The sequence below is a fragment of the Neolamprologus multifasciatus genome, chromosome 7, assembly GCF_963576455.1.
Source record: "Neolamprologus multifasciatus chromosome 7, fNeoMul1.2, whole genome shotgun sequence".
NCBI classification, from domain to species: domain Eukaryota; kingdom Metazoa; phylum Chordata; class Actinopteri; order Cichliformes; family Cichlidae; genus Neolamprologus; species Neolamprologus multifasciatus.
Window position 1 is genome coordinate 38,917,337 of NC_140445.1, and position 25,893 is coordinate 38,943,229.

At 42.0% G+C, this 25,893-nt stretch overlaps 2 protein-coding genes and 4 non-coding genes across 6 annotated transcripts; all 6 read left to right on the forward strand.

The window, feature by feature from the left end:
• The first annotated feature begins 3,888 nt into the window (after positions 1-3,888).
• rpl17 (ribosomal protein L17) lies at positions 3,889-8,029 on the forward strand. The gene is made up of 7 exons (XM_085168106.1): positions 3,889-3,951; positions 4,335-4,384; positions 4,563-4,603; positions 5,777-5,911; positions 6,094-6,192; positions 7,399-7,590; positions 7,948-8,029. Exons 2-7 carry the CDS (start codon positions 4,345-4,347, stop codon positions 7,993-7,995), a joined length of 555 nt encoding a protein of 184 aa, XP_085024232.1. The 5' UTR covers positions 3,889-3,951; positions 4,335-4,344; the 3' UTR covers positions 7,996-8,029.
• LOC146514832 (small nucleolar RNA SNORD58) lies at positions 4,427-4,496 on the forward strand. Its single transcript, XR_014875530.1, has one exon. It is a non-coding gene; the product is annotated as a small nucleolar RNA SNORD58 (small nucleolar RNA).
• Positions 5,947-6,014, forward strand: LOC146514833 (small nucleolar RNA SNORD58). The gene has a single exon (XR_014875525.1). It is a non-coding gene; the product is annotated as a small nucleolar RNA SNORD58 (small nucleolar RNA).
• Positions 7,056-7,122, forward strand: LOC146514834 (small nucleolar RNA SNORD58). The gene has a single exon (XR_014875527.1). It is a non-coding gene; the product is annotated as a small nucleolar RNA SNORD58 (small nucleolar RNA).
• LOC146514835 (small nucleolar RNA SNORD58) lies at positions 7,811-7,878 on the forward strand. The gene has a single exon (XR_014875529.1). It is a non-coding gene; the product is annotated as a small nucleolar RNA SNORD58 (small nucleolar RNA).
• Positions 8,030-18,644: 10,615 nt separating the features above from the next.
• Positions 18,645-24,405, forward strand: nkx6-1 (NK6 homeobox 1). The gene is made up of 3 exons (XM_085164897.1): positions 18,645-19,405; positions 19,524-19,696; positions 20,330-24,405. Exons 1-3 carry the CDS (start codon positions 18,865-18,867, stop codon positions 20,576-20,578), a joined length of 963 nt encoding a protein of 320 aa, XP_085021023.1. The 5' UTR covers positions 18,645-18,864; the 3' UTR covers positions 20,579-24,405.
• The last annotated feature ends 1,488 nt before the right edge of the window (positions 24,406-25,893 follow it).

Genomic DNA, 25,893 nt, shown 5'->3' on the forward strand with positions numbered 1-25,893 from the left:
ACACTGTTCTCAGACAGGCATCAACATTTTCACACTTTTCTCTCTTGTTTAACCACTCTCAAAGTTCAAACCTATGTAGAAAAATAAGTCCAGTATTATAGAATGAAACGCAGCTGCGAGAGAATTCAACAGCAATGAATCAATGGTACGGAAGTAGAGGAAGCAAGAAGAATGAGTTAAATAAAGTTTGACTTATGTGACTGTTTTGTTTTGCTTAATGCGCCTTATAATCTGAAAAATACAGTAACTTCTACATTCCGTTAGCATGTCCAGAAGTCCAACTTTATGTGCAATGCTTAGCATCTTCCTCTGCCTTTGACGGTGCAACACATTTCGTCGACATTGTTGTGTTTGTTGGAGAGAAAACTTACAACATACAGTACAGCACTTTATGTAAATTTGACAAGTTAAATGCATTCTGTACTGTACAGGCGACACAGCATGGAGGAGATTGATTGACAATGCTCTACAGCCAATCAGGACGTAGAACACAATGAGCTGTAAAAAAAAAAAAAAAAAAAAAAAAAAAAAAAAAAAAAAAAACCATGAATGAGAGGCAGAGGGCAACTGTAGTTCTTATTTGTCTGTATGTCATATTTATGATTAAAAACAAATTTAATCAAATTAGATATTATAATTTTTCATATGGGAATTGATCCTGCAACATGAAATGCTGGTATTGGAAGTATCGATATTCCTCAGTCAGTGAGTGAGACAGTAGACTGCGGTGAGAATGAGAGTGCAAGTGCATCGGAAAAACATGTAAATATGACTGACAACTAGGGATGGGTACCGGTATCCGGTGCCATCATGGCACCGGTTCTGACATAAACGGTAGTAACCAGACCGAAAAGCAGCGCACATTTCGGTGCTTTATTTCTGTGCTTTTTTTTCCTGAGCTGTGATACACTTTCTTCTTCCTTACATTCCTATTGGCGGTTGGCAAACAACTGAAAGGTGCATTACCGCCACCAACTGGTATGGAATGATACACTTTAGATTCTAGCCAATCATTTTACATTTCGAGGATAGTAGGCGGGTCCAGGTACGTACGTTCTTTTAGAGCAGAGCTACAGATTAAAAATGCCCAAGGCAAAGCGGTCAAAAGTCTGGCTGTACTTCACAGCAAAAGATGCAAACTCAGCAGCCTGCAACAAGTGCTTTAAGCTGATACTGTCAAAGGAGGTCACACTTTAAATCCGATGAACCTAGCCCTGCCAGTGTAGCAGAAATGATGATGGCAGCAGCAGCCGTTCTTCTCTGCGTGAGTAGCTTAATGTTGTTCGTGTGTAATTTACGTTGAGTAAGCTAACCGCGTTATTAAATTAATGCATGTAACGTGAACTAGCAAACACCATCATAGCTACATGCGGCTGTCTTCTTGTTTGATGTCAGATACTCCCTTCACCCTGGCCAAAAAGGCTAAAATGACCGAAGAAAAAGTGGAAAACAGCTAAACATGAGAGGTTTTTGGACAAAGTTTGTGTTTTTTCCATTGTTTAAGCACTGCTTCCAGCCCAGAGTGATACCATATATGCCGTATACCTGCAGAAAAGACTAACATTGTTATCTTTTTACAAAAAAACAGCTGAACATGAGAGGTTTTTGAACCAATTTTGTGTTTTCCATTCTTTAAGCACCGGTTTGGGCACCGTTTAAGCACCGGCACCATTTCAAAAGTACCGGTTTGGCACCGGTATCGGATAAAACCTAAACGATACCCATCCCTACTGACAACTGTAAACAAAGCAGCATCTCACTCCAGCTTAAAGAAGAAGCAGATACTAACTAAGAGGAGAAACTGCATCAGCTCATCCAAGCTGAGGCATTTGATTATTCTGAATGTCAACCTGCGCTGAGGACATACTGTTTGGCTGCTGAGTTTGGTTCTGTTTCTGTTCTGTGGATTAGTTTGTAGTGCTTTGTTTTTGTGTTGAATTAAAATCAGAAGTTTGATTAAAATATTATACAAAAGTAGAATGCCTGCTTTTCTAACAGAACAAATACACAATATTAGGCAATTATAAGGCATCTCATAACAACACTAAATGCAAAAGGGTTTATCAACACACAGAGCATCCATATTTGTCAAATATGAGGCTACAGATGATAATAAATTAAGAGCCATTTGGGAGCCAAACAGTAGCGGTTTTAGATACGGGCGACACGGGCGGTTGCCCGGGGCGGCATCAGTAAAAAAAAAAAAAAAAAAAAAAAAAATTGCTTGTACTCATGCTGCCCCGACATCATGCGAGCCCATATTGGGAATGGCATAGGCACCGATCGATTTTCTATCGCCCATGGGAGTAAGGGCGCCCTCCGTTTGCGAGATGCTCCTGCTGCTTGCGGTACAGGGAGGAGAGGGCGGGGGGACGGGGGATTCTCGGGCTGGCTGGAGCAGCAAAAATTACCAACTCTCAAAATAAAACAAAAATAAAAACAAACAACAAACACGAAAACACCAGACATCATGATACAGACTTATAATTTGCACTGATGTTTTTTCAAAATTCTATACACGAAAAGTGAGCATAAGAGCCCTCGGTGTGCCTGCTTGCTGCTGAAGTCAAAGTAAACTTTATTGTCATCTCCGCTACATACAGTCCAGAATATAGAGAGACGAGACGACGAGGCTCCAGTTACAGCAGTGCAAGAAAACAAACAATAAATATTTAAGAGTAAAAAAAATATATATACACTTTAGGACTCGGGGTAAAGGGCTCAATAACAATTTAAAATGTATATTTTATATTTTGTTTATTTAAAGTCTCACACACAACCCGTTTTTGACGTTTAAAAAAAAGAGAAAATAAGAGGAGTGTAGCGACTTCCACAGTCGCTAGAGGCCGGGGATTGAGCCTGCCTATTTGCCTGACGCGCTGTCAACTTTACGCAGTAATGCGAGAGGTGGAATTGCTTGCTTGTTTATTAAAGTGCTTGAAAAGTTTACAGAGCAATGTGATCGGCTCGCGATTCAAACTTTTAAAACATCACAGGCTCTAATTCAACAAGGGGAAAGTCGTTGTGCTGCGGTCAACAAAAACTACGGCTACCCAGCCCTCCTCTCTGTCAAAATCAAACCAGTGAATGACAGACTGACAACGCCCTCTTAATGTCACCGCTAGCACCCAAGTGACTCCCGTTACACATCACCATAGCAACCAAACAAATAAAAACCCAGTGATCCTTAAAATTCAATACATTTAATTATGGCTCCTACAAGGAGGAACGAGCAAGAGACACAGGTAAGCAAATGTGTCATTGGATAATGGCAGGTCATGTATCCTAAAACATTAAGAATCAGAATACTTTCTTAATCCCTAAGGAAATTATGTGGGTTACAGTTCCTCCAAGAAGAAATGGTAAAAATAGTAACAGTAACAGACTAAACTCCAAACAATATATACAATAATATAATATTAATTAGTCGGTGTCAATTGTTGATTTGTCCTGTTCTCATTGTATGACGAATTATGATGTCTGTTTGCATGCATACTATGCATACTCTCTCCCTCTTCATATGTATGTGTGTATGTGTGTGTGTGTGTGTGGGGGGGGGGGGGGGGGGGGGGGGGGGCGCAGGAGGGGGTGTTCGCCGAGGGCGCCTAACAGGCTAGGACCGCCACTGGAGCCAAAAGTGCCAGCTCTTCTTTGGGATTCGTGCCACAAGAGCTGGCTCTCTGAAAAGAGACAAACTCCCCGTCACTATTATCTTGTTTACGTCATAATCATGGCGTAACCACGGGAAAACAATTTGTCTCGCGTATTTTGTGTGTGTGTGTGTGTGTGTGTGTGTGTGTGAAATACCACCCCCTGCTGTCCATTCCGCCTCACTGCGCCCCGAGCATCGTCCTCCTCCTCCTCACCGCCAGGGGGCGGTAACCCTCACAGGAAGGCAGAAGTAGAGGAGCGCCGTCCGGGAGACTTCCTCTTCCTTCCGCGGCCTCAGAGGTAGGAGTTCTGTTCCTCTCACGAAGCGGAGAATCCATGTTAAATCTGAGTAAATATACTGCATCTTGCGCTGTAAGCCGCTGGATTGTGTCAGCTGTGTGTAAATGTGTGCGCTGATCGTCGAATTGTGTGTCTGGAGCCATTAAATGAAGTTTTATTAAGATATTTGCGGAGACGCCGGGTTGGTGGCTCCGGCGGCTGTCCGCCATGTTGGCTCCGTGTGGCGTGGATAGGAGTTGTAAAGCGGCCCTAGCAGCTCTTTTTCTCCGTGTTTGTGGGGTTTAAATCTGTTTAACGTCACCTGCGATCTCTCGGTGCTGTCTAAGATGGTCTTACCTACTGTGTGCTAGCCTGAGGAGACTAACGTGTGCCTCTTCTTACAGATATCTGACAATGGTCCGCTACTCTCTCGACCCCGAGAACCCGACTAAATGTGAGTAAAGGTGAACTTCAGCTCTGTGTGGGGGTTAGCTGGTGGCCGTGATGACCTCTTAGGACACCTTTGGATTCCACATGAAAACAAACTAATGACACAACTGAGCTGCCGCACTCACTGGTGGTGTGATCCGGGTCTTTGCTGGGGGTGCTAACGGCTTCTCTCTGTGTTTCAGCATGCAAGTCGAGGGGATCCAACCTCCGGGTGCACTTCAAGGTAAGAGTCCACATGTGGGCACAGACCAAGGGGATCACAGGGTTCATCTGTAGTCTCACGCGTGTCCATGATAAAGTAGATTCTCTCAGGTGTAAAGGTGTGTAGAGGCTCAGAGTAGGTTACATGAGCAGCAGCAGGCTTCTGAATCTGGGCTCTAATAACTCATTAAACACACGTGGATGTGGGTTCAGCATGAATATGGTGCTCTGAGTCAGTAGAGAAAAATGATCCATAAAATGATCCCATTTTACTTCAGAGTCATGAAACTGTGAATGGCTCGTTGTCGCGGGGAGTGATGGGAGATGTACTGAAATGTTTTATACTCTTGCATTATGTCTATCTGTGATCCCAGCCAATAGAAACACTGTACTGTGATCAGTTTATTCCCCGCAGACACGTCTGTCCCCCCGGTTTTTCCACTTCCTCACGCCCAGTTTGAGTGATCCTTACATTGATGCTGTGGTTAATCGTCCTGATAGAAGTGATTATGGTTCTCTCACTGATGCATGTAAAAACCACACAGGAGGGGTCAGTGGTGTTAATGAGCTATCTGTGATGTGTAGTTAAATATCCTTCGAGGTTGATGTCTCGCTGAAGCATAAACCTCAGTGAGGTCTGTTCATTAGAGCTTCAGGTAACAGCATGAGCCTGGTTCCTGTGAACAGCCCAGTTTGTTTGGAGCTCTGCTTCAGCTGCAGAATGTGAGATGTCTGAAAATAACTGGTGACACTTTTAACCCCGAGTATAAGGAGTGAATAAGTCAGGATTTTACAGGAAAAATAAATTACTGTGAACGGCTTGAGTAACTTTTGGGTGTTTAGAAATGTTGAATAGACAATCTGCTGTGATTGAATGAGCTGCTGGTCTAATGTTTATGTCAGTGGGAGGAGCTCTAGTTTTAAAGATGGCTGCAGTGCTCCTAGGTTTGTTTGGCTCTGGATTAAAGAGACTTGGTTTTCTGTCGAATAGATCAGATCGCACAGATTCTCTGATGGTTTGTTTGCCTCCCCTAAAATCTATAAACACGTTCAACTTTCATTAAATCTAATGTGACGGCCGAGGCCCTCAGAACTGACCCGACATCTGGACGTCATGCTGATGTCATGAAGGTTATGACATAAAGGTGCCACTTTGTTGATCCGGTCTCTGACCCGTCTGTGTCCTCCCTTTCAGAACACCCGTGAGACGGCCCAGGCCATCAAAGGCATGCACATTCGCAAAGCCAACAAGTACCTGAGGGACGTCATCGTCAAGCACCAGTGCGTCCCCTTCCGCCGCTACAACGGCGGCGTTGGCCGCTGTGCTCAGGTGAGGTCCCAGCGAGCGTGGCATCACTCTGACAGCTGCAGTGATGACCTTCTTAGGACACCTTTGGATTAAAGATGAAACTAAATCTAATAATCTGAGCAGCAGCGAAGGCGGCCAGAGTAACCCCGCCTCTGAGCTTGGAGGCATGGTCTAAAAGCACCTTTGATGTTTTCTGTTTTCAGGCCAAACAGCACGGCTGGACCCAGGGACGCTGGCCCAAGAAGAGTGCCGAGTTCCTCCTGCACATGCTCAAGAATGCCGAGAGCAACGCTGAGCTGAAGGTGAGATCATGAGGAGGGGAGGTGCCAACGGGTGTAGCAAGCAGACAGAGAGATGGACTCCCTGGAACACACTTTTATATTGAAAGGATCTATTCCAATTTAATCTGAAGGTCACACCCGTCTGTCTGCAGCTTTAAACACCTGAAACTGTGCTAGTGATGTGCAAAGTAGTTTGTGTGATCGAAACGTTGTTAGTTTTCTGAATGTGGCGTCTCTTAAGTAGTGTGCATGTCAGCGTCGCATTAATGAAAAATACTTGTTTATTTTAAGACTTAAGTCCAAATGTTGAACTGTTCTGCAAATGAGTTAGCTGTCTTATGTCTGTGATGAGTCATAGCTCCTCTGTATGGCATGAGCTGTAACATCCATCCTGCTGTTTCCCAGACGCAGCTTTCTGTACTGCCTCTGTGACGTCCTTGAACTCATCACGCTATGTTTATGAGCTAAAGGAGCCGTGGCAGCTTTGACTTATCGACAGCTTTAATCTCACATTTTAACTTGGTCCTCAAACTGAACACTAATATTTTTCTCTCAATGATACTCCGTCGTGCGTTTCAACTTCTTAAACGTGACAGAGTATGCACATTTGATCTAAATTTATTGAGCATATCTGGATTTTGTTGGTCCAACAGAAAACAGGTCTCTGAGGACACTGGCTTTGATTTCATGAAGTTATGACACAAGAGCGTTCTTTAAGTTTAAAATGATTATCTGCATCGTGACATCAGCCTCAGTGGCGATCACAGGCAGGCTTTAGGGAGACAAGCTTCCACATGAGGGCAGGCGGAGACATTGAGATGACCCTGTGCTCGGTTTCAGCTCTGTGGAGCTGGTTGTTGTTGAGCTGATCGGTGAGCAGCAGATTGCAGTGATGACCATTTAGGACACCTTTGTATTAACCATGAAAAGAACAATTACAGTCTGAGCAATCTGAGAATCGCAGACAGCTGGAACGAGAGGACGACACCACTTTAATGATCACATGTTTCAGGCCTCAGTTTGATTATTGATGTCTGAGAATCTATTGATCTGGAGTCGGTTTCTCGGGTGATGTTTAGTCTTCATCTCCAAATGTTTGGAAGCAATAAGTGAACCAATCAGAGCCTTTGATTAATAAATGATTAATATCTGATGATTTGAGCTCTGAAAGGATCGATGGGCGTCTTATATTCTCGTGGTGGTTCTGACCCATGTTTGTGCTTTCAGGGTCTGGACGTGGACTCTCTGGTCATCGAGCACATCCAGGTCAACAAGGCGCCAAAGATGAGGAGGCGTACATACCGCGCCCACGGCCGCATCAACCCATACATGAGCTCACCGTGCCACATTGAGATGATCCTGACAGAAAAGGAGCAGATCGTCCCCAAGCCCGAGGAGGAGGTCGCCCAGAAGAAAAAGGTGAGAACGTGGAGAGGTAAGAGCGAGGGGTGGGGCTTCAAACATGCAGCACAGAGCGAGGTTAGGGGCCGAATTAAAGTTGGCTTAGTCTCTAGGAACCTGGAGAGCTGTGATTTCCCTTTTACTGAAGGTCCCATGAATGCCACAGCAAGCACAGTGAATCCTGCTCCTCTGGCTGCACATCTGAACCCGTCACCTTCCTCCTCCTCTTCATCATCTGTCGCAGTGATGACTCCTTAGGACACCTTTGGATTCTCCATGAAAACAACCCTGTTAAAACTGAGCGACTGTTGGCCAAGGCAGCGGTGCAAACTCTCTGATCGATGATGTCATAACCCTGCCTCTTTCTCTCTGCAGGTTTCACAGAAGAAGCTGAAGAAGCAGAAGTTGATGGCACGCGAGTAAAATTCTAATAAACCTGAAACTTGTTATGAGAGAAGACTCGGACTAGTTTCTTTCACCAAGCATACCTGAAAGCAATGTTCCTCCTTCAAAATAAACCTCAGCTGCTGCTTTAGCAGCCCAGCTGATGGGTTATTCCTCTCTGTGCCTTTCAAAATAAAAGCCCTTAAGCCTACTGTGACCTGTTTACAACTCTGAACGATTAAAATCAAGTTCTTTTGTTTTACTGGACATGTACTTCACAGAGCTGAAAATGATATTCCAGCAGCAGATGCAGAATAAAAGTTTACAATAAACATATAAATATTAATGCCACAGTGAGGGTCTGAACTGTGAGTGCAGCTGTTTATAACAATAACAATGAGCGTAAAGAAGAGTTGAGGTATTGAAGCAGCATTTGGGTTCATCCACCTGTGGCAGGTGTTGAGCAAATGTGATTCTCCAACGATTTAGTGATTTAACTTTGTAATTTTGATAAATAATTTTGTTGACTCTGAATAGTAATATAGTAGTATTACATTTGCAATGAGTTAGAATTATCAATAACTGGAACTCAACTATCAGCACTCAAGTACCTGTTCTGTAATCAAGTATTGTCAAGGAAGAAATGCAACTGTAGTGGCCTCAGCTGCAGGTCATTTTCCATAAGTTCCTGGTACTGGCACTGGTGTCTGGGGAAAAATCCATCTTGTCTCACTTAACCCATTTTTTAACTAATGCTGTGTTCTGGTAATTTGACAGCATACGTGCTACTACAAACAGTTTGTTGATATTGTAAACATGACATGGTAATGATTAGGGATGGGTATCGTTTAGGTTTTATCCGATACCGGTACCAAACCGGTACTTTTGAAACTGTGCCGGTGCTCAAACTGGTGCTTAAAGAATGGAGAACACAAAATTGGTCCAGAAACCTCTCATGTTCAGCTGTTTTTTTTGTAAAAACATAACAATGTTAGCCTTTCTGCAGCTATGGGGGATTTATGGTATCATTCTTGGATGGAAGCAGTGCTTAAACAATGGAAAAAACACAAACTTTATCCAAAAACCTCTCATGTTTAACTGTTTTCCACTTTTTCTTTAGTCATTTTAGCTTTTTAGGCCAGGGTGAAGGGAGTATCTGCCATCAAACAAGAAGATAGCTGCATGTAGCTATGATGATGTTTGCTAGTTCACCTTACATACATTAATGTAATAACGTGGTTAGCCTACTCAACGTAAATTACACACGAACAACATTAAGCTACTCACGCAGAGAAGAACGGCTGCTGCTGCATCATCATCTGTCATCATTTCTGCTACACTGGCAGGGCTAGGGGTCAGGATTCTACTCTTCGGGTTTTTGGGGCATGTTGCTAACTCCGGGTCCGATAACTGGCACCACACCCGCAGTAGAAAAGAGAGTAAAAAAAACGCTATGCGTCGCCAGGTGTTTCATCGGATTTGAGGTGTTACCTCCTTTGACAGTATCACAGTATCACCTTAAAGCACTTGTTGCAGGCTGCTGAGTTTGCATATTTTGCTGTGAAGTACAGCCAGAGTTTTGACCTTGGGCATTTTTAATCTGTAGCTCTGCTCTAAAAGAACGTACGTACCTGGACCCGCCTACTATCCTCAGAAATGTAAAACGATTGGCTAGAATCTAAAGTGTATCACAGCTGAGGAAAAAAAAAGGCACCAAAATGTGCGCTGCTTTTTGGTCTGGTTACTACCGTTTATGTCGGATACCGGTACCCATCCCTAGTAATGATGTTATCAAAAAGTTTGTTCTGTTTGATCCTCCTAATGACTCGCTCCACATGTATGTGGACATGAATTTAGTGACATGAATGTCACTGGACCATGTGGAGCTATGCCAACCAGGGCTTTCATCGTACAGTGGGATTTGTACGAAGAGTACATTTCACTTTGGAGAAGTGGTGAGGATGGTGTCTGAGACCTCAGCTCTGTACAGTCAAGGATCATCTGGGTGTCTGAGAAATCTTTCAATTCCTCAGAGAGATAAGCTTGCACATCTGCACATGTAAGCCAGATGCATTGAGACCCCAGTGTAGTGGCAAGAAAATTTGTCCATGTTGCAATAATGCGGCTCACTGTGGACTGGTGTATGTTAAATTGTTGTGCCAGGTCCCTCTCCTTCAAACCAACTGACAGGAAAACCAGGAAAAGAAAGAACTCGACAACTGGCTGTAGCAGCTGCCTCTAGAAGGTGAAAACAAAAGGGAAAATGTTACTCCTTAAGCTATGAACTAGTAAAATTATGCTTTTCTTGGCTAAATGTTTTGTAATGGTTATGCATACCATACTGTACCATGGGGTAAACAATGAGGGGCTGTAGTACACAGGTGTATGTATGTAAAGGATGCTGAGTCCTTTAGCATACATACACCTGTGTATGTATGCTAAATGTGCATAATGTAATGTTATTGTACATAAATACATTAACATTACACCTCTAGTTCTAACTACCAACAAACCCATAACCTTCCGTTGATGTGCGTGCAAACACTACGCCGCGGTGGTTTAACTTTTTAGCCATTCCGCTCAAAAAGTGTTGGTACAGCCCCTTTAATAAGCCGCCTTCGACCATCAAGGGTTGTTGGCTCTATGAGTTGATCACTGGCGAAGTGTCTGCTGCAGACCCTGGTATGAGAGGTAATCGTGAAATGATCCCGGTGTATGTTTACCAGCCATTATCTTCTCAAGTCAGAATGGGTCGGAACGCCATGAAAACTTAGTATGCCGTTAAATTTGGCTGAAGCTGAACAATGTGGGACACAGCAATGCTTGGAGTATTTCTTCTCATGTTTTTGAAAATGTTCTGTTTTAAATACTTTCCTTTTTATACTCATTCTGAAGTGACATTAGCATAGCTACCGATAGATAAACAAACATACTGGAAACGGAAATACATCACATGCCCTAGTGCAAGTAGTCCATTACCAGTTCGCAGCTGAGTGTGAAGCGGTGGGAATGAGAATCAGCACCTCCAGACCAATGTCCTCAGCCGGAAAAGGGTGGAGTGCCCACTCCAGGTCAGGACGAGTTTCTGCCCCAAGTTGAGGAGTTTAAGTATCTCAGGGTCTTGTTCACGAGTGATGGGAGAAGGGAGCGGGAGATCGACAGACGGATTGGTACTGCAGCTGCAAGATGCGCATGCTGCACCGGTCTGTTGTGGTGCAGAGGGATCTGAGTGTAAAAGCAAAGCTCTCAATTTACCGGTTGATCTACGTCCCTACCCTCACCTATGGTCACGAGCTGTGGGTAGTGACTGAAAGAATGAGATTGCGGATACAAGTGTTGGAAATAGGCTTCCTCCGAAGGGTGGCTGGACTCTCCCTCAGAGATAGGGTGAGAGGTTCAGCCATTCGAGAGGGGCTCAGAGTAGAACCGCTGCTCCTCCACATCGAAAGGAGCCAGTTGAGGTGGTTCAGGCATCTGATAAGGATGCCTCCTGGGTGCCTCTTGGGTGAGGTGTTCTGGGCATTTCCCACCAGGAGGACCCGGTGCAGACCCAGGACACGCTGGAGAGATTTTATCTCTCAGCTGGCCTGTGAACGCCTTGGTGTTCCCCCAGACAAGCTGGAGGAGGGGCCTGGGGAGAGGGAGGTCTGGGCTTTTCTGCTTAGGCTGTTGCCCCCGCGACCCGGCCCCGGATAAGCGGAATAAAATGGATAGATGGATGGATCTTTAAACATCTCTGTGTACCACAGGCCGTTACTTAAAAATCCATCTCTTGACCCAGAGACTTAGGTAATTATAGGCCAATCTCCAACCTTCCTTTCATCTCAAAAGTTATTGAAAGAGTAGTTGTCAAACAGCTAACAGATCAACTGCAGAGGAATGATTTATTTGAAGAGTTTCAGTCAGGTTTCAGAGCTCATCACAGCACAGAAACAGCTTTAGTGAAGGTTACAAATGATCTTCTTATGGCCTCTGACAGTGGACTCATCTCTGTGCTTATCCTGCTAGACCTCAGTGCAGCGTTCGATACTGTTGACCATAATATCCTATTAGAGCGATTAGAACATGCTGTAGGTATTACAGGTACTGCGCTGCAGTGGTTTGTTTCATATCTACAGTGGCTTGCAAAAGTATTCGGCCCCCTTGAACTTTTCCACATTTTGTCACATTACAGCCACAAACATGAATCAATTTTATTGGAATTCCACTGGAATTCCATTGGAATGTCTCTACCAGCTTTACACATCTACAGACTGAAATCCTTGCCCATTCTTCTTTGCAAAACAGCTCCAGCTCAGTCAGATTAGATGGACAGCGTTTGTGAACATCAGTTTTCAGATCTTGCCACCAATTCTTGATTGAATTTAGATCTAGACTTTGACTGGGCCATTCTAACACATGGATGTGTTTTGTTTTAAACTATTCCATTGTTGCCCTGGCTTTATGTTTAGGGTCGTTGTCCTGCTGGAAGGTGAACCTCCGCCCCAGTCTCAAGTCTTTTGCAGACTCCAAGAGGTTTTCTTCCAAGATTGTCCTGTATTTGACTCTATCTTCCCATCAACTCTGACCAGCTTCCCTGTCCCTGCTGAAGAGAAGCACCCCCAGAGCATGATGCTGCCACCACCATATTTGACAGTGGGGATGGTGTGTTCAGAGTGATGTCCAGTGTTAGTTTTCCGCCACACATAGTGTTTTGCATTTTGGCCAAAAAGTTCCATTTTGGTCTCATCTGACCAGAGCACCTTCTTCCACATGTTTGCTGTGTCCCCCACATGGCTTGTGGCAAACTGCAAACGGGACTTCTTATGGTTTTCTGTTAACAACGGCTTTCTTCTTTCCACTCTTCCATAAAGGCCAACTTTGTGCAGTGCACAACTAATAGTTGTCCTATGGACAGATTCCCCCACCTGAGCTGTAGATCTCTGCAGCTCGTCCAGAGTCACCATGGGCCTCTTGGCTGCATTTCTGATCAGCGCTCTCCTTGTTCGGCCTGTGAGTTTAGGTGGATGTGTCATGATTAGGCTGTGTGCAGGCAGGATGAGGACCCAAACACAAGCTCACGGAGGCAGGAATGAACTCAAAACACAGTTTTATTGCTGACGGAAGTTAAGGCGATACAAAATAATATGAAACTAAACTGAAGTCATAAAGGAACTGACTCACGAGGAAACACAGAGGGGCACACAGTCATGAGGGAGAACACAACACTGAATTGAGGGAGATGCAGACATAAATACACAGGGTTAACGAGGGAAGTGGGAGCACAGCTGACACAGATAATCGTAATGAGACAGGGCAGGAGTGAACACAACATGAAGCATACTGACGAGAGACTGTCAAAGTAAAACAGGAAGTACACAGAGGTTCAGACAGGAGGAGAGAGAGCACGGGGAGAGCACAGACATAATGGGCTAGGGAAAACATGGAATAAAACACAAGGAGGGGAAACGAGGGCTCACAGATACATAGGGGAGCACACAGGGGGTAATCAAATAAGGAACATCTTAACAGAACAACCTAGGAACCAAGGCATAAATAAAGAACAAAATACAAAACACGAAAACTAAGAATACTGGGCCAACATGGCCCAGGACCATGACAGGACGGCCTTGTCTTGGTAGGTTTACAGTTGTGCCATACTCCTTCCATTTCTGAACGATTGCTTGAACAGTGCTCTGTGGGATGTTCAAGGCTTGGGAAATCTTTTTGGAGCCTAAGCCTGCTTTAAATTTCTCAATAACTTTATCCCTGACCTGTCTGGTGTGTTCTTTGGACTTCATGGTGTTGTTGCTCCCAATATTCTCTTAGACAACCTCTGAGGCCGTCACAGAGCAGCTGTATTTATACTGACATTAGATTACACACACAAGTGCACTCTATTTCATCATTAGCACTCATCAGGCAATGTCTATGGCAACTGACTGCACTCAGACCAAAGGGGGCTGAATAATTAAGCACATCCCACTTTGCAGTTATCTGTTTGTAAAAAATGTTTGGGATCATGTATGATTTTGGTTCCACTTCTCACGTGTACACCACTTTGTATTGGTCTTTCACGTGGAATTCCAATAAAATTGATTCATGGTTGTGGCTGTAATGTGACAAAATGTGGAAAAATTCAAGGGGGCTGAATACTTTTGCAAGCCACTGTAACGATTAGACTCCAATTTGTTCATGTAAATAGAGAGTGTTCTTCACACACTGAGGTTAATTATGGAGTTCCACAGGATTCAGTACTAGAACCAGTTCTGTTTACATTATACATGCTTCCCTTAGGCAATATCGTTGTATACTATCCCTTAGGCATAGCATACATTTTCACTGCTATACAGATTCTTACTCTGGATGACATTGCTTTGGCCTCCAGTAACACTGCGAGGAACCTTGGAGTGATTTTTGACCAGGATATGTCCTTCAATGCACATATTTAACAAATATGTTGGACTTCTTTCTTCCATTTGCGCAACATCTTTAAAATTAGAAATATCCTGTCTCAGAGTGACGCTGAAAAACTAGTTCATGCATTTATTACTTCCAGGCTGGACTACTGCAATTCATTATTATCAGGATGTCCTAAAAGCTCCCTGAAAAACCTCCAGTTAATCCAAAATGCTGCAGCAAGAGTCCTGACAGGGACTAGAAAGAGAGAGCATATTTCTCCTGCTTTGGCTTCCCTTCATTGGCTTCCTGTTAAATCCAGAATTGAATTCAAAATCCTGCTCCTCACATACAAGGTCTTAAATAATCAGGCCCCATCTTATCTTAATGACCTTGTAGTACCATATCACCCTATTAGAGCACTTCGCTCTCGCTCTGGAGGCCTACTTGTTGTTCCTAGAGTATTTAAAAGTAGAATGGGAGGGAGAGCCTTCAGTTTTCAGGCTCCTCTTCTATGGAACCAGCTTCCAGACTGGATTCAGGAGACAGACACTATCTCTACTTTTAAGATTAGGCTTAAAACATTCTGTTTGGTAGAGCATATAGTTATAGTCTGGACCACGTGACCCTGAATCCTTCCTTAGTTATGTTGCTGTGATTTGATGATATATAAATAAAACTGAATTGAAATCTTGTAGGTCCCACAGTCTGAGAAACAGTGACACAGCTGGACGCGTTAATCCTGATCAATGTGATTTATTATAAAATAATGCAAACAACTCTTCAAAGGTATTTATTTAGTTTCACTGTGGGATTAAATCTTTGTGCGAGTGTAAAGTTGAGCTCAGTGAAGTCAAAGAGAAGGCTCCGTCCAGTCTCTATCAGTGTTTCTGTGACACGTTCATAAACTCATAAACACTAAACTGCAGCTGCTGGTCGTGAACTCGGCTGACTTCATGTTTCCAGGATTTACACATATGTCTTCAACACTGTAGGATTTTCATGCAGGTAGTCTCATTAAGCTGATTACAAGGCACGTGTATAAAATGAACCCCGTGTGCTGACACAGTCTGACCAGAGGGGGGCGCCTGCGCACTGCTGATTTTGTGTTTCAGTCTCTTTCAGCAGGTTGAAGCATCTTCCTGATCATCATCATAACACAACACCATAATTTAATCTGTCCATCTGCTCCAGATTACTTTATTATTTCTCTCCAACAATTCTCTTATCAAAAATACAAAATCAATAAACTTGTAAACAGAATCAATCTGAGGTCTGTCGAGTTAATTTTTTTATTTGCATAAATGCATCGAGCATGAAATATTATTATTAATTATAAGTAGTTTATTGTAATCAATAACACATTTTCTCAAAGATTCAAAGATTTAAAAACAAAATCGTTTGTTGATTTAAAGGATTTTCAAAACATTATTTAATTACTGTTATTAGCAGCAGTATTATGTCTCTGTACTGTGGTAACATTGGGTGAACTTAAAAGGACTCAAAGTAATCTATTACATCTAAACTAAAGTAACTTGAAATCAGTGTTGTATAAATCAAGCAGTGCTTCATATTTTCCATGTTTTGTGTTAATGATCAGCTGTGATGTCATCTCTCCATCCGGCCCTATACAGGAGCAGAGGTTTGAAGTTTAGGAAAAGGGAAGCAATAAAACAGAATTTTTACTTTATTAGTTTTTTATTCTTATTTATCACCGAAGACCTGCTAGATTTAATTAATTTATTAAAAACTAATGAAGCCTAATTTTTTCCCGAGTTGAGTCTGCAGGCTCAGTGTAGCCTGAGAGGTCAAATCTAGGGCTGGGTGTGACATCACTTCCTGTTACTGTTTTCTGTGACTCATTTGTTTCTGGCTCTGTCACATTTACATGTTAGAGGAACAAAGAGGAAAATCTGCCCCACATCTGCCAGAGGGAGGGGTTTATTTTGTTTCAACGACAACAACAGGTATTCCAAAAAAAAAAAAAGAGAGAAAGATAATATATTAATAATATATTATAAATGATCATATTTTCACCTAATTATATTAGAGGTGAACATCATTATTATTGATTATTAATTGTTTGTGGATGACAAAGTGAAGAAATAGAAAATCAGCAGTAAATGAGTGTAAAAAAAAGCCTTTTCATGATCCTCCAGAAGGACCTTCTGCACTTTTTTATGCTGCAGCTTTTCAAATTTCCAATATTTCCTTCAAAATAAAAGCCTGAAATGAGTTCCAAACCCAGGGCTCGAGTCCCCGTAAAGGGTCACCAGGAAATTTTGAGCGGTCATGAGTGAAGAATTTGAAAAATCATTTAAAAGTTTAAAGAGATTAAATTAAAGCGCAGAACTTAAGACAGGAAATGACTCAGATCTTTGTGACTAACCATCCAGATGTTTACAGAGGCTGAGCTCATGTTTGACCTGCAGGGTTTTTATCTCAGATTTTTTTTAGTTTAGAGCTGAAACACAAACACGTTCCTCTCAGGTCTGATCCACAGCCCGACGGTCGAGGCTGCCACTCTCAGAATTTATTTGTTTGTTCATTTCATGCATGAATTACACTGTAAAAAAAAGGGGGGGTGGAGGTTTCTGTAAAATGTGTAAACGTGTGGTTAAAAAAAACAGAAAATATGGAAAATATTTTTTTTAAATAATAATAATAATAATAATAATAATAATAACATGAAAAATTATTTCATTTTAAAACTGTTTACACTGTATTTTATAGTTGTTGTTGTTTTTTCTGCGTGTGCGCTGTTAATAATCTTTATTGTTTAACATGATAATGTTCAAATGTTCCTCTGGAAAAAACTAATTAACTTCATTTTGCAGTTTTAAAAATACACTTTAGTTTCCATTTACGTTTATGAGAAGTTTTTAAAAATAGAAATTAAATAAAATCCAGCCTGTCCTTTAAACCTTTAGTTTGATTAAGCTTCTGGTCTGTTTGCCCCACAAAATTAGATTTGGTCCTTAGTGACCTGCTGGATGTTAAACTGTTTATAAAACCAGCGCTCATTTATCCGTGCGGTGTACAGGGCACATGAACACAACACAATCTGAGCCCTCTGAATTTTAAAAGAAATCTTGACCCTTAAACATTTACTGACTTTATCTTTAATAAAATTTGCTAAACTTTTATTTCTAAATGTGAAGCTGTGTGACCGATCATCTTTAACTCACCATTCTTACGTTAACTGAAAGTAACAGCAACTTATTCAATTACAGACAAACTAAAGCTAATACATAATAAATAAACAAAGGTCAGCTTTATTTCTTGCATAAAAGCAGTGTCAGCATAACAATGAAGCGCTATATTAAACTGTTTGTTTTAAGAATTCAGGAGAAGTCAGACACATTTAATATTTTATATCAAAGTGCAAAGAGCGCTCTAATTCATTTTAACAGTTTGTACAGATTTAATTTAGTAAATGTTATTATAAATAAACTCAAAGATTATACAATAATTAACCTAAAAATGTATGAATTAAGTTTAACGCATTAATTTGAATCAACCAAAAAACAGTTCTGGAAGCCCTGTTGTTTGTTTGTTTGTTTGTTTGTTTGTTTGTTTGTTTGTTTGTTTGTTTGTATATGCATTTCTTTTCTTCTTTTTTGTTGTTGCTGTTATAACCAAATTTCCCCTTGTGGGACAATTAAAGGATTCTTCTATTCTATTCTACAAAGTGGCATCAAACCATCAAGCAGCACTTTCCTTTTTCCTTTCCATGAAATCAGAGTCATGTGGATAATTATTATAAAATGAATTTAATGTTCTCGGTGATTTTTCCGAAATGTAAGCGTTGCTACTGCAGCGCCCCCTGCTGGCTAGTGTTTGTCTGTTTAGATTTAAAATAATTAAAAAATATTTTCATTTATTAAGACAAATTTTACTATATTTTATTAAACAGTAAAGCGTGACTGAAATCATGTTTATTATTTCAATCATAAAAGCAGAGTGTGTCTAATTTTTTTCACGCATTTTAATTTCCACTGATTTACTTTATTTTTATTTTACTTTATTTCATTTCTTTTTACCTCATTTTATTTTAATAACCGGCCTGGTTTTGCTCCTCTGATTATTTAAATCATACTTTTGTCTCTGACCTTTAAATTCTCGTTTTTCTCTTTCTTCATATTTTTTTTTATTTCCCATCACTCATCTCATTTCTGTTCAGCCAATCACGAGGCCCTCCTGAACCGGGAACGTCTACGTCACCCCCACGTCAACCAATCCGGAGAGACCACCCCTGCCCGTCCCCAGCCCCCCTCCCCGTGCCCCTGCTCTCCCTCCTCTCTAACTTGGGGCTGATAGTCTCGCGCGGATGATCAGCTGTTATTATCTCACGCAACTCGCGGGCGGAAGCAGCGCGTGCGCCTGGTGCCTACCCGGGACTCGGAGCTGGACTCAGCCTGTCTGCATAGAGGACCGTGGTGGGATTAGAGCGCAGAGCGGCCCGGGATGGGCTCAGAGCGGCGTTAGTGCGCGCCCCTGCCCGCAGAGCCCGGCCCGCCCCCCGGGGGGATGTTAGCGGCGGGTCCGATGGACGGGTCCCGTCAGAGCGCCTTCCTCCTCAGCACGCCCCCCCTGGCTGCTCTGCATAGCATGACCGAGATGAAGACCCCGCTGTACCCGGCCTACCCGCTCTCCTCCGGTGGCCCCGCCTCCTCTACCTCACCGGCTACCACCTCCCCGAACCCGGGCGGCATGGCCGCAGCCTCCCCGGGCATCAAGAGCTCCACTGGCCCGTCCTCCGGGCTCGGCTCCCCGCAGCAGTGCTCCTCCGCCACCCCGCACGGAATTAACGACATCCTGAACCGGCCCTGCGCCACCTCCGCCGGGGCCTCCGCCTCCTCCTCCGCGGGGATCCTGACGGGTCTGCCCAGGTTCAGCAGCCTAAGCCCGCCGCCTCCCCCCGGGCTCTACTTCAGCCCTTCTGCGGCCGCCGTGGCGGTGGCCCGGTACCCGAAGCCCCTGGCGGACCTGCCAGGCAGGACGCCCATCTTCTGGCCGGGGGTGATGCAGAGCCCCCACTGGAGGGACGCTAGGTTCGCGTGCTCGCCCCGTGAGTGGAAAACAAGTGTTAGATCCCAGAAACATGACGTACAATAAAATAATAGAACAGAATAGAAGCAGGCTATGGGCTGTGTGTACTGAATGTCTGTGTCGGCCTCTCGTTTCAGATCAGAGCTCTGTCTTATTGGACAAGGACGGCAAACGGAAGCACACGCGGCCCACGTTCTCCGGGCAGCAGATCTTCGCCCTGGAAAAAACTTTCGAACAAACGAAATATCTGGCGGGCCCCGAGAGAGCCCGGCTGGCCTACTCCCTGGGCATGACCGAGAGCCAGGTCAAGGTAACCGACGCCCCTATTTCAATATGTGCTGCTGCTTACCCGTCTGCTTCCACAAACAGGACTTTCACTGTGTTTGTGGGTAAATTGCAGAGAATTCAATAATTATACCAGGGGTTTTTCCTTTCGCACTTTTTGTAAAGCGGGCTTGAATCCACGTTTTTCAGCTAAAATCCAGGTTTTAATTTGCCTGTCTCACAATAAAATTATTTAATTAATTTAAAGCAAAAACATTTTTTACAATCATGTGTACGTTGTTTTAAGTTATTTATCTTGTAACTTATAGCTTATTTTTAGGTTTAGGTAAGTTATTATTTTTGAGCTTTAGCTCACAATTTTAACCTTTTACATGCATCGGGTCAGAATTCGTGTTTTTAATTAAATCTGAGTTCAAAAGAGGAAAATTAATTATAGAAAGAATGACTTAACCTGTCACAGTTTAAATCTGCCTTTATAAATAAAGTTTTACTGTTTCTCATATTTAATAAGCTGCCGTTTAGTCGCCTGTATTGGTTTCTGTAGTTTCTGTAGGAATTTAAATGTGAAAACTAGGGCTGTTTCCTGTCTTAGCTTTAAATAAAAAAAAGCTAAATCATCAGAAATGTGAGTGGGCTTCTGTGTGTGCCGCCGCCGCAGGTGTGGTTCCAGAACCGGAGGACGAAGTGGCGGAAGAAGCACGCGGCAGAGATGGCATCCGCTAAGAAGAAGCAGGACTCCGAGACGGAGCGGCTCAAGGGCACTTCGGACAACGAAGACGAGGACGACGAGTACAACAAGCCGCTGGACCCGAACTCCGACGACGAGAAAATCACACAGCTGCTCAAGAAACACAAGCCCGCGAGCTCCGCGCTGCTGCTGCACGCGCCCGACACGGACAGCTCCTAACCGGGCCGGAAGTCCGAACTCAGCTGAAGTCACGTGAGCTTACCTGAACGACAGACTGGTTTTTACCTGCGGGCCGGAGCGGACTGTAAATATGAGTGAGTGGACAGAAATGTGAATATTTAAATTTAATGTTTTTCTACTTTTCATTTGGGTTTAACCCCCACCCCTTTCACACCACCAACACCACCCCGCTGCGGCTCCTTGAAGGCCCTTTAGGAGGAGTCCATGAACGCAGCACGTGTACAGACACAAACGGCGCAAACATTTAAATTTTTTTATTATTGTTTTTTTTTCTGCTCGCACACATTTTATTTATATGTTCTGGGTTGTGAGTTGCGCCTGCGCAGTTGTGTACCCCGCAGGCTCATGTAATGCACTTTTATTGAATAAAAAAAAAAGAACTGCAGGTGTTTGCTTTGTGTCGCTGATGCTCGGCTTCATCTGAGGCGGATTCTGGATTTCCTTTTTAAACCCGGCTGAAATCACGCAGAAAACATGGACGATTTTGTAGTTTTGGGGGGCTTTTTCTCTCCTTCGGCTGTCGGTGTTTGTGCGCAGTCACACCCGGCTGCACGCTGCTCTGTCCCGGCTTCAGTCCCGACCAGTCCGCGCTCCCCGGTAACACCACCCTCGCCACCGCTAAATTAAATCCGAGTTCTGTTTCCTGATCAGCGCTCAGCTGATGAATTTTAATTCTGTGATTCTAACGCAGGGTCGAGTTTTTTGTTTTTCTGAAAATATTCTATACATTTAGGATAATAATTAAAGAGCGGATATGAACGTTAATGACTTTAAATCCTGTTTTTCAGTTTTGTTTTGTTTTTTTCGTCTCCGGCATGTTTTAATGCGCAGCTCTGTGCTCTCTTCTTCTCAGTCTAAATTATATTTTCGCACATTTTTACACGTAAAACGCAAAAAATGGGGATACATTTCAGTCAACATGAACTCCGTTTTAAACTGCCGCTGAAAATATGAAAATAATATTTAAAAGTAGTTAAAAAATTAAGTCCGAGCTGTAGCTCGGAGGATTCTTCCTGACACTTGATCGCTGATTTCTTTTCCCCATATTCAGTTGGTTTTTCATTTTTAATGCCAAACATTAATTTAATCGTTTTAATGACTCTTTATCACGTGACTAAATTTATAAAATTTATTATTTATTTTATAATTATTTTTATTTTTCTCTCCTCAAGGTAAAGAAACAAATGTCATTTTTCCTTTTTGTGCTTCTGAATTTTTATTTTTGAATTAAATGTGAAACGTGAAACACACAGCAGATCTGAGGGCAGACTCAGAGATCAGCTGATCCAGACCAATTATGATGAATAATAAATTCCTGTGTCAAACAGAAACAGAGAAAAACTGACGAGACACGAAAAACTGCGGCAAAAATGAGGCAAAAATAATAAAGCATAAGAACCGGGTTGTTTTTTTTAAAATCCCCGTCAGCCTATCACAGAGCAGCATTCATTTATTGTTAAAATTATAATTTGTGAAAGCCAAAGAGAGCGAGATCCGAACTTCCGTGTTTATAAATTTTAAATGTCTGAATCCATCGTAGCGGTCTTGAAGCTGAAATCTTTAATAATAATAATTTTATGTATTATTATTATTATTATTATTATTATTATTATTATTATTATTATTATTATTAATATTATTATTATTATTATTATTATTATTATTATTATTATTATTATTATTATTATTATGCTTTCTGCTGTCATTGTGTCCACGGCGCTGTTGTTTCGGTGTTCCTGGCTGGCTGAACATACAGATGATTTTTTTATGCACTTTTATTCTATTTACATTTTTTTTTATCGTTTTAAAGGATCGTTTTAAAATGTGTGACTTTCAGTAATTAATGAGGTGAATTAATCCATTAATTGACTCGTTGATGGAAATGGTTTAAACATTTTTCTGAGGTAGCCTATAAATTTAGAGTCCAGCTCAAGCCGTGACCTCGTGCAGCTCCAGCTGTTTGTGCTCAGCTGAGTATAAATGAATAAGCCAGACAAACGAAGAAGAAGTCCCGAAGTGATGTTTGTCTCGTTTTTCTTTGTTTTGATGAATCGGTGGCTATAAGCATCTCTCAGAGCTCCACTTCCTCTCTCCCTTTAAAACAAGCTAGAGAGGCCGGGGAGGACTTCATCCCGGGCTCCTCCCGCGGACTCCTCCTCACAGCTGGGCTCATCCTGGCTGAAGGATCCAGATGTTCTCTGAACATCAGCTCACTTATGTGGAGCTTCTGATTTTATTATTTGATAGTATTATTAAAGTAATGCTTGCTTACATGAACCCTTCACACCAGGCATTACTTTAATAACTGATATGAATAATTACAAAAATGAAACTGATGAATAACAGAAAAAAGGACTACATTTTTTAATCTATAATTTTCCAGCAGAGAAAAATTATTAATTATTATTTTTAATGAACAATTCCAAATGTTCTTTTTTCTGTGCATTTTATGAAACTGACAGAGCATAAAATATTTAGTCTTCACCTGCTTTTTATTTTTAAACCAAAAAAACAAAAACATCTTCATCTTTTATTTATTAAATCTGCTGCGGATTGATTTCCTGTCAGCTGAACGGCTCTCATCCCTCCATTTGTGGGGTTCTGCTCGGGCTACTGCGAGGCTCAGAGGGGCCCAGAGTCACATTTCAGGCCCCAGAGGAGCTTCATTCAGCCCTGACTCGGACCTGTGGCACTTCAGGCCTTCGCTGAGCATCTGAGGCCCCACAGGGGTCCAGCCCCTCGTGTTTGGCACCTCTGTGAAGCTTCTCAACAGGAAGAAAAATGTTTAATTTTTAATGGACCAAATGAAACGAAACAGAAGAGAAAATAAAAGATTGAAATGTAAAAAAATTTAGTATTTGTAATAAAGCTGGAAGAACCAACCGATCGATTGATTTATTGATTAGTTTGCAGCTGTTTAGTGATGAATGATTTTATGTTTCATGCAGTTTTTTCTCCTGTTAGAAGATCATCTTTTAACTTTTTGTTGTACAAACACGACACATGAGGAGAAATCAGTCAGCAGCCTGATGGACGGGGAAGCTGCCGGCCTCCTAACACCTTCACATCGACCCCAGCCTCTGTCAGGGGCTCATCCTCCTCCTTCATCCTCCATCATCACAGCCAGAGACACTTTTAATGGTTTTAATGGTTTTTCTGGTTTGCGTCACAGAGGACGAGGCTTTGAGACATTTCCATGGATAAAGAAACTGCCAGAGGCTCAAACATGTTTTCCTCAGCAGATGTTTGGATTTCCCGAACACAGTTCCTCATCCTCATCCTTCATCATCGAGCTTTCCTCCTGAAGCTCGCTGCAAGCCAACCTTTCCTCAAAAAACTCCAGAAATTTTATATTAAAACTGATAACAAATAAAATAAAATAATTTTGTTTGTTTTTGTATCTGGACAGAGATGGAAGAGACTCGTCAGGAATCATGAAATAAATGTAAACAAAACACTCCTCTGTGCTGAAACTTGTTCTGTATTCAAAGACAGCTTGTCTGTGTACATAGTCAGATTACTGCTGTAACATGTAACTGAGCCGCTCTGGATTTTTCTCTGATCTGTGATCGTTTCATTCATTAACTCCTTACATGGTTTCCTGCAGGATGTGAAGGATTTTCTCCTTTTTTATTGGCTGTTTCAGATCTCTGCTGGCCGCATCAACATCAGCTTCTGAAACATGAGTTTTACCGGCAGATCTAAAATCTACACTCTCACATGTTCCTGCACTTTAAACTTAATCTAACAGGAATGCAGAGAAACAAGGCATTCACTTCTATCCAGCAGCTGCTACATCAGCAATTTAAAACAATTAACATAATTTTTTTAAACAATTAAAATTAAGATGTATTTTAAAATTAAATTTAAATCAAATGTAATTAAAATTTAAAAATAAACATTTAAAAATACATTTCATTTGAAAAGAAATTACTATGTAATTTAATCAAAATAAAGCCACAGAAAAAAATGGAGGCACAGAAATAAACTTTTTGGAGCGTATCACATCCAACAAATTGAATCTTTGAGTTTATGAAAATAGAGTTTAAGCAAAAACATTTTTAGTTTGAGTTCCAGATTTTTTAATTTTTCACTTTGATAATTGTCTGGATTTACAGTCCAGGTTTCACTGTTTTAATTTATGTTTTGGTTAGCTAGAGAAGATTTAACAGATGAATAAATCCAGCTGATGATATTTAAAACCTGGAGAATTAAACATATCAGACGTTTCTGCACAGCAGTGTCTGCAGGGCAAGGTCTGAAGGCTGCTGATTGGTTGGTTAATGAGGAAGACCATCATTGGAGGCTCCGACGTGTGTTACAGAGGAGATGATGAGCATTGCTGAGGTTCCCAACACAAGGGGCAGGACCCCGAACAGGCACATGAGAGCTGCAACAATGAGCCGATTAATCAGCAGTCAATGGGCAGACATGTGACCTGTGCGTGTAATCAGGTGAAGCATCCGGCTTCAGTGTGCTAATCTAACAGAGATGATAAATGCAGTGATTTATTGATGCATTAAATATGAACAAAATCAAATCTTTGTTCATATTTCTGCTCCATCTTTGTTTTTTCTTAGAGCCTTCCAGAGCAGCTTTGCATGATTCACAGCTCAAAATAATCCTTCTTTACCTCTAACTGAGCCTCTCTACAGGCCCTCAAACAAGCTCTTTCAGCTTTCTTCTCGTTGGTGGTCCCTCATAAACAACAGGCGAGTCAGGTTTGCTTTTTTTGTGTTTTTTTTTTACGTAGGGCACAGCTCTGAAGTTCAGGACCGTGAAGCCACCTCTAAGCCTTGCTTTGCTTTAGCATTGGGGTGTATTTAGTTTTATTGAATAACCATCAAGGCCAGCAGTTGTTTGCTTCAAACAGTAAAGGTTGAGCGTCTCAAACTGACGTGAGACGGCTCTTTGGTTCGTGCATTTCTCATTAAATTATGCACATGAAACTCAGTTGGACAAATCTGCCTCAAAACCGAACAGTAAAATAAATATTTAATCTAATTTCTGTCTGTATTTATGAAAACATAGCCTGCCTTCTGAAATTAATCTTTGAATCTAGTGGAATCCATGTAAATATGAACCTTTACTCTGAGACAGTAAAAGATTACCCTGAGGTCCCCTAATAAAAGCTTGGAGGACATTTCTGAGAGATTCTGACCTCACTGAGTGTTCTGACTCATTAGCAGCGGTGAGATAACAGTGATGTTTGAAGGCGTCTGTGGACTCCAGCTGTGGAACAATATCCAATTAAAATCTTTGAATTCACTCAGCAACCCTGGAGCTCCATCTTC

Coding starts and splice junctions, on each gene's coding strand:
- rpl17 (XM_085168106.1), top strand. CDS start 4,345: ATGGTCCGCTACTCTCTCGACCCCGAGAACCCGACTAAAT. Junction 4,604..5,776: donor ACCTCCGGGTGCACTTCAAG/GTAAGAGTCCAC, acceptor CCTCCCTTTCAG/AACACCCGTGAGACGGCCCA. Junction 7,591..7,947: donor AGGTCGCCCAGAAGAAAAAG/GTGAGAACGTGG, acceptor TTCTCTCTGCAG/GTTTCACAGAAGAAGCTGAA.
- nkx6-1 (XM_085164897.1), top strand. CDS start 18,865: ATGTTAGCGGCGGGTCCGATGGACGGGTCCCGTCAGAGCGCCTTCCTC. Junction 19,406..19,523: donor TAGGTTCGCGTGCTCGCCCC/GTGAGTGGAAAA, acceptor CTCTCGTTTCAG/ATCAGAGCTCTGTCTTATTG. Junction 19,697..20,329: donor TGACCGAGAGCCAGGTCAAG/GTAACCGACGCC, acceptor CCGCCGCCGCAG/GTGTGGTTCCAGAACCGGAG.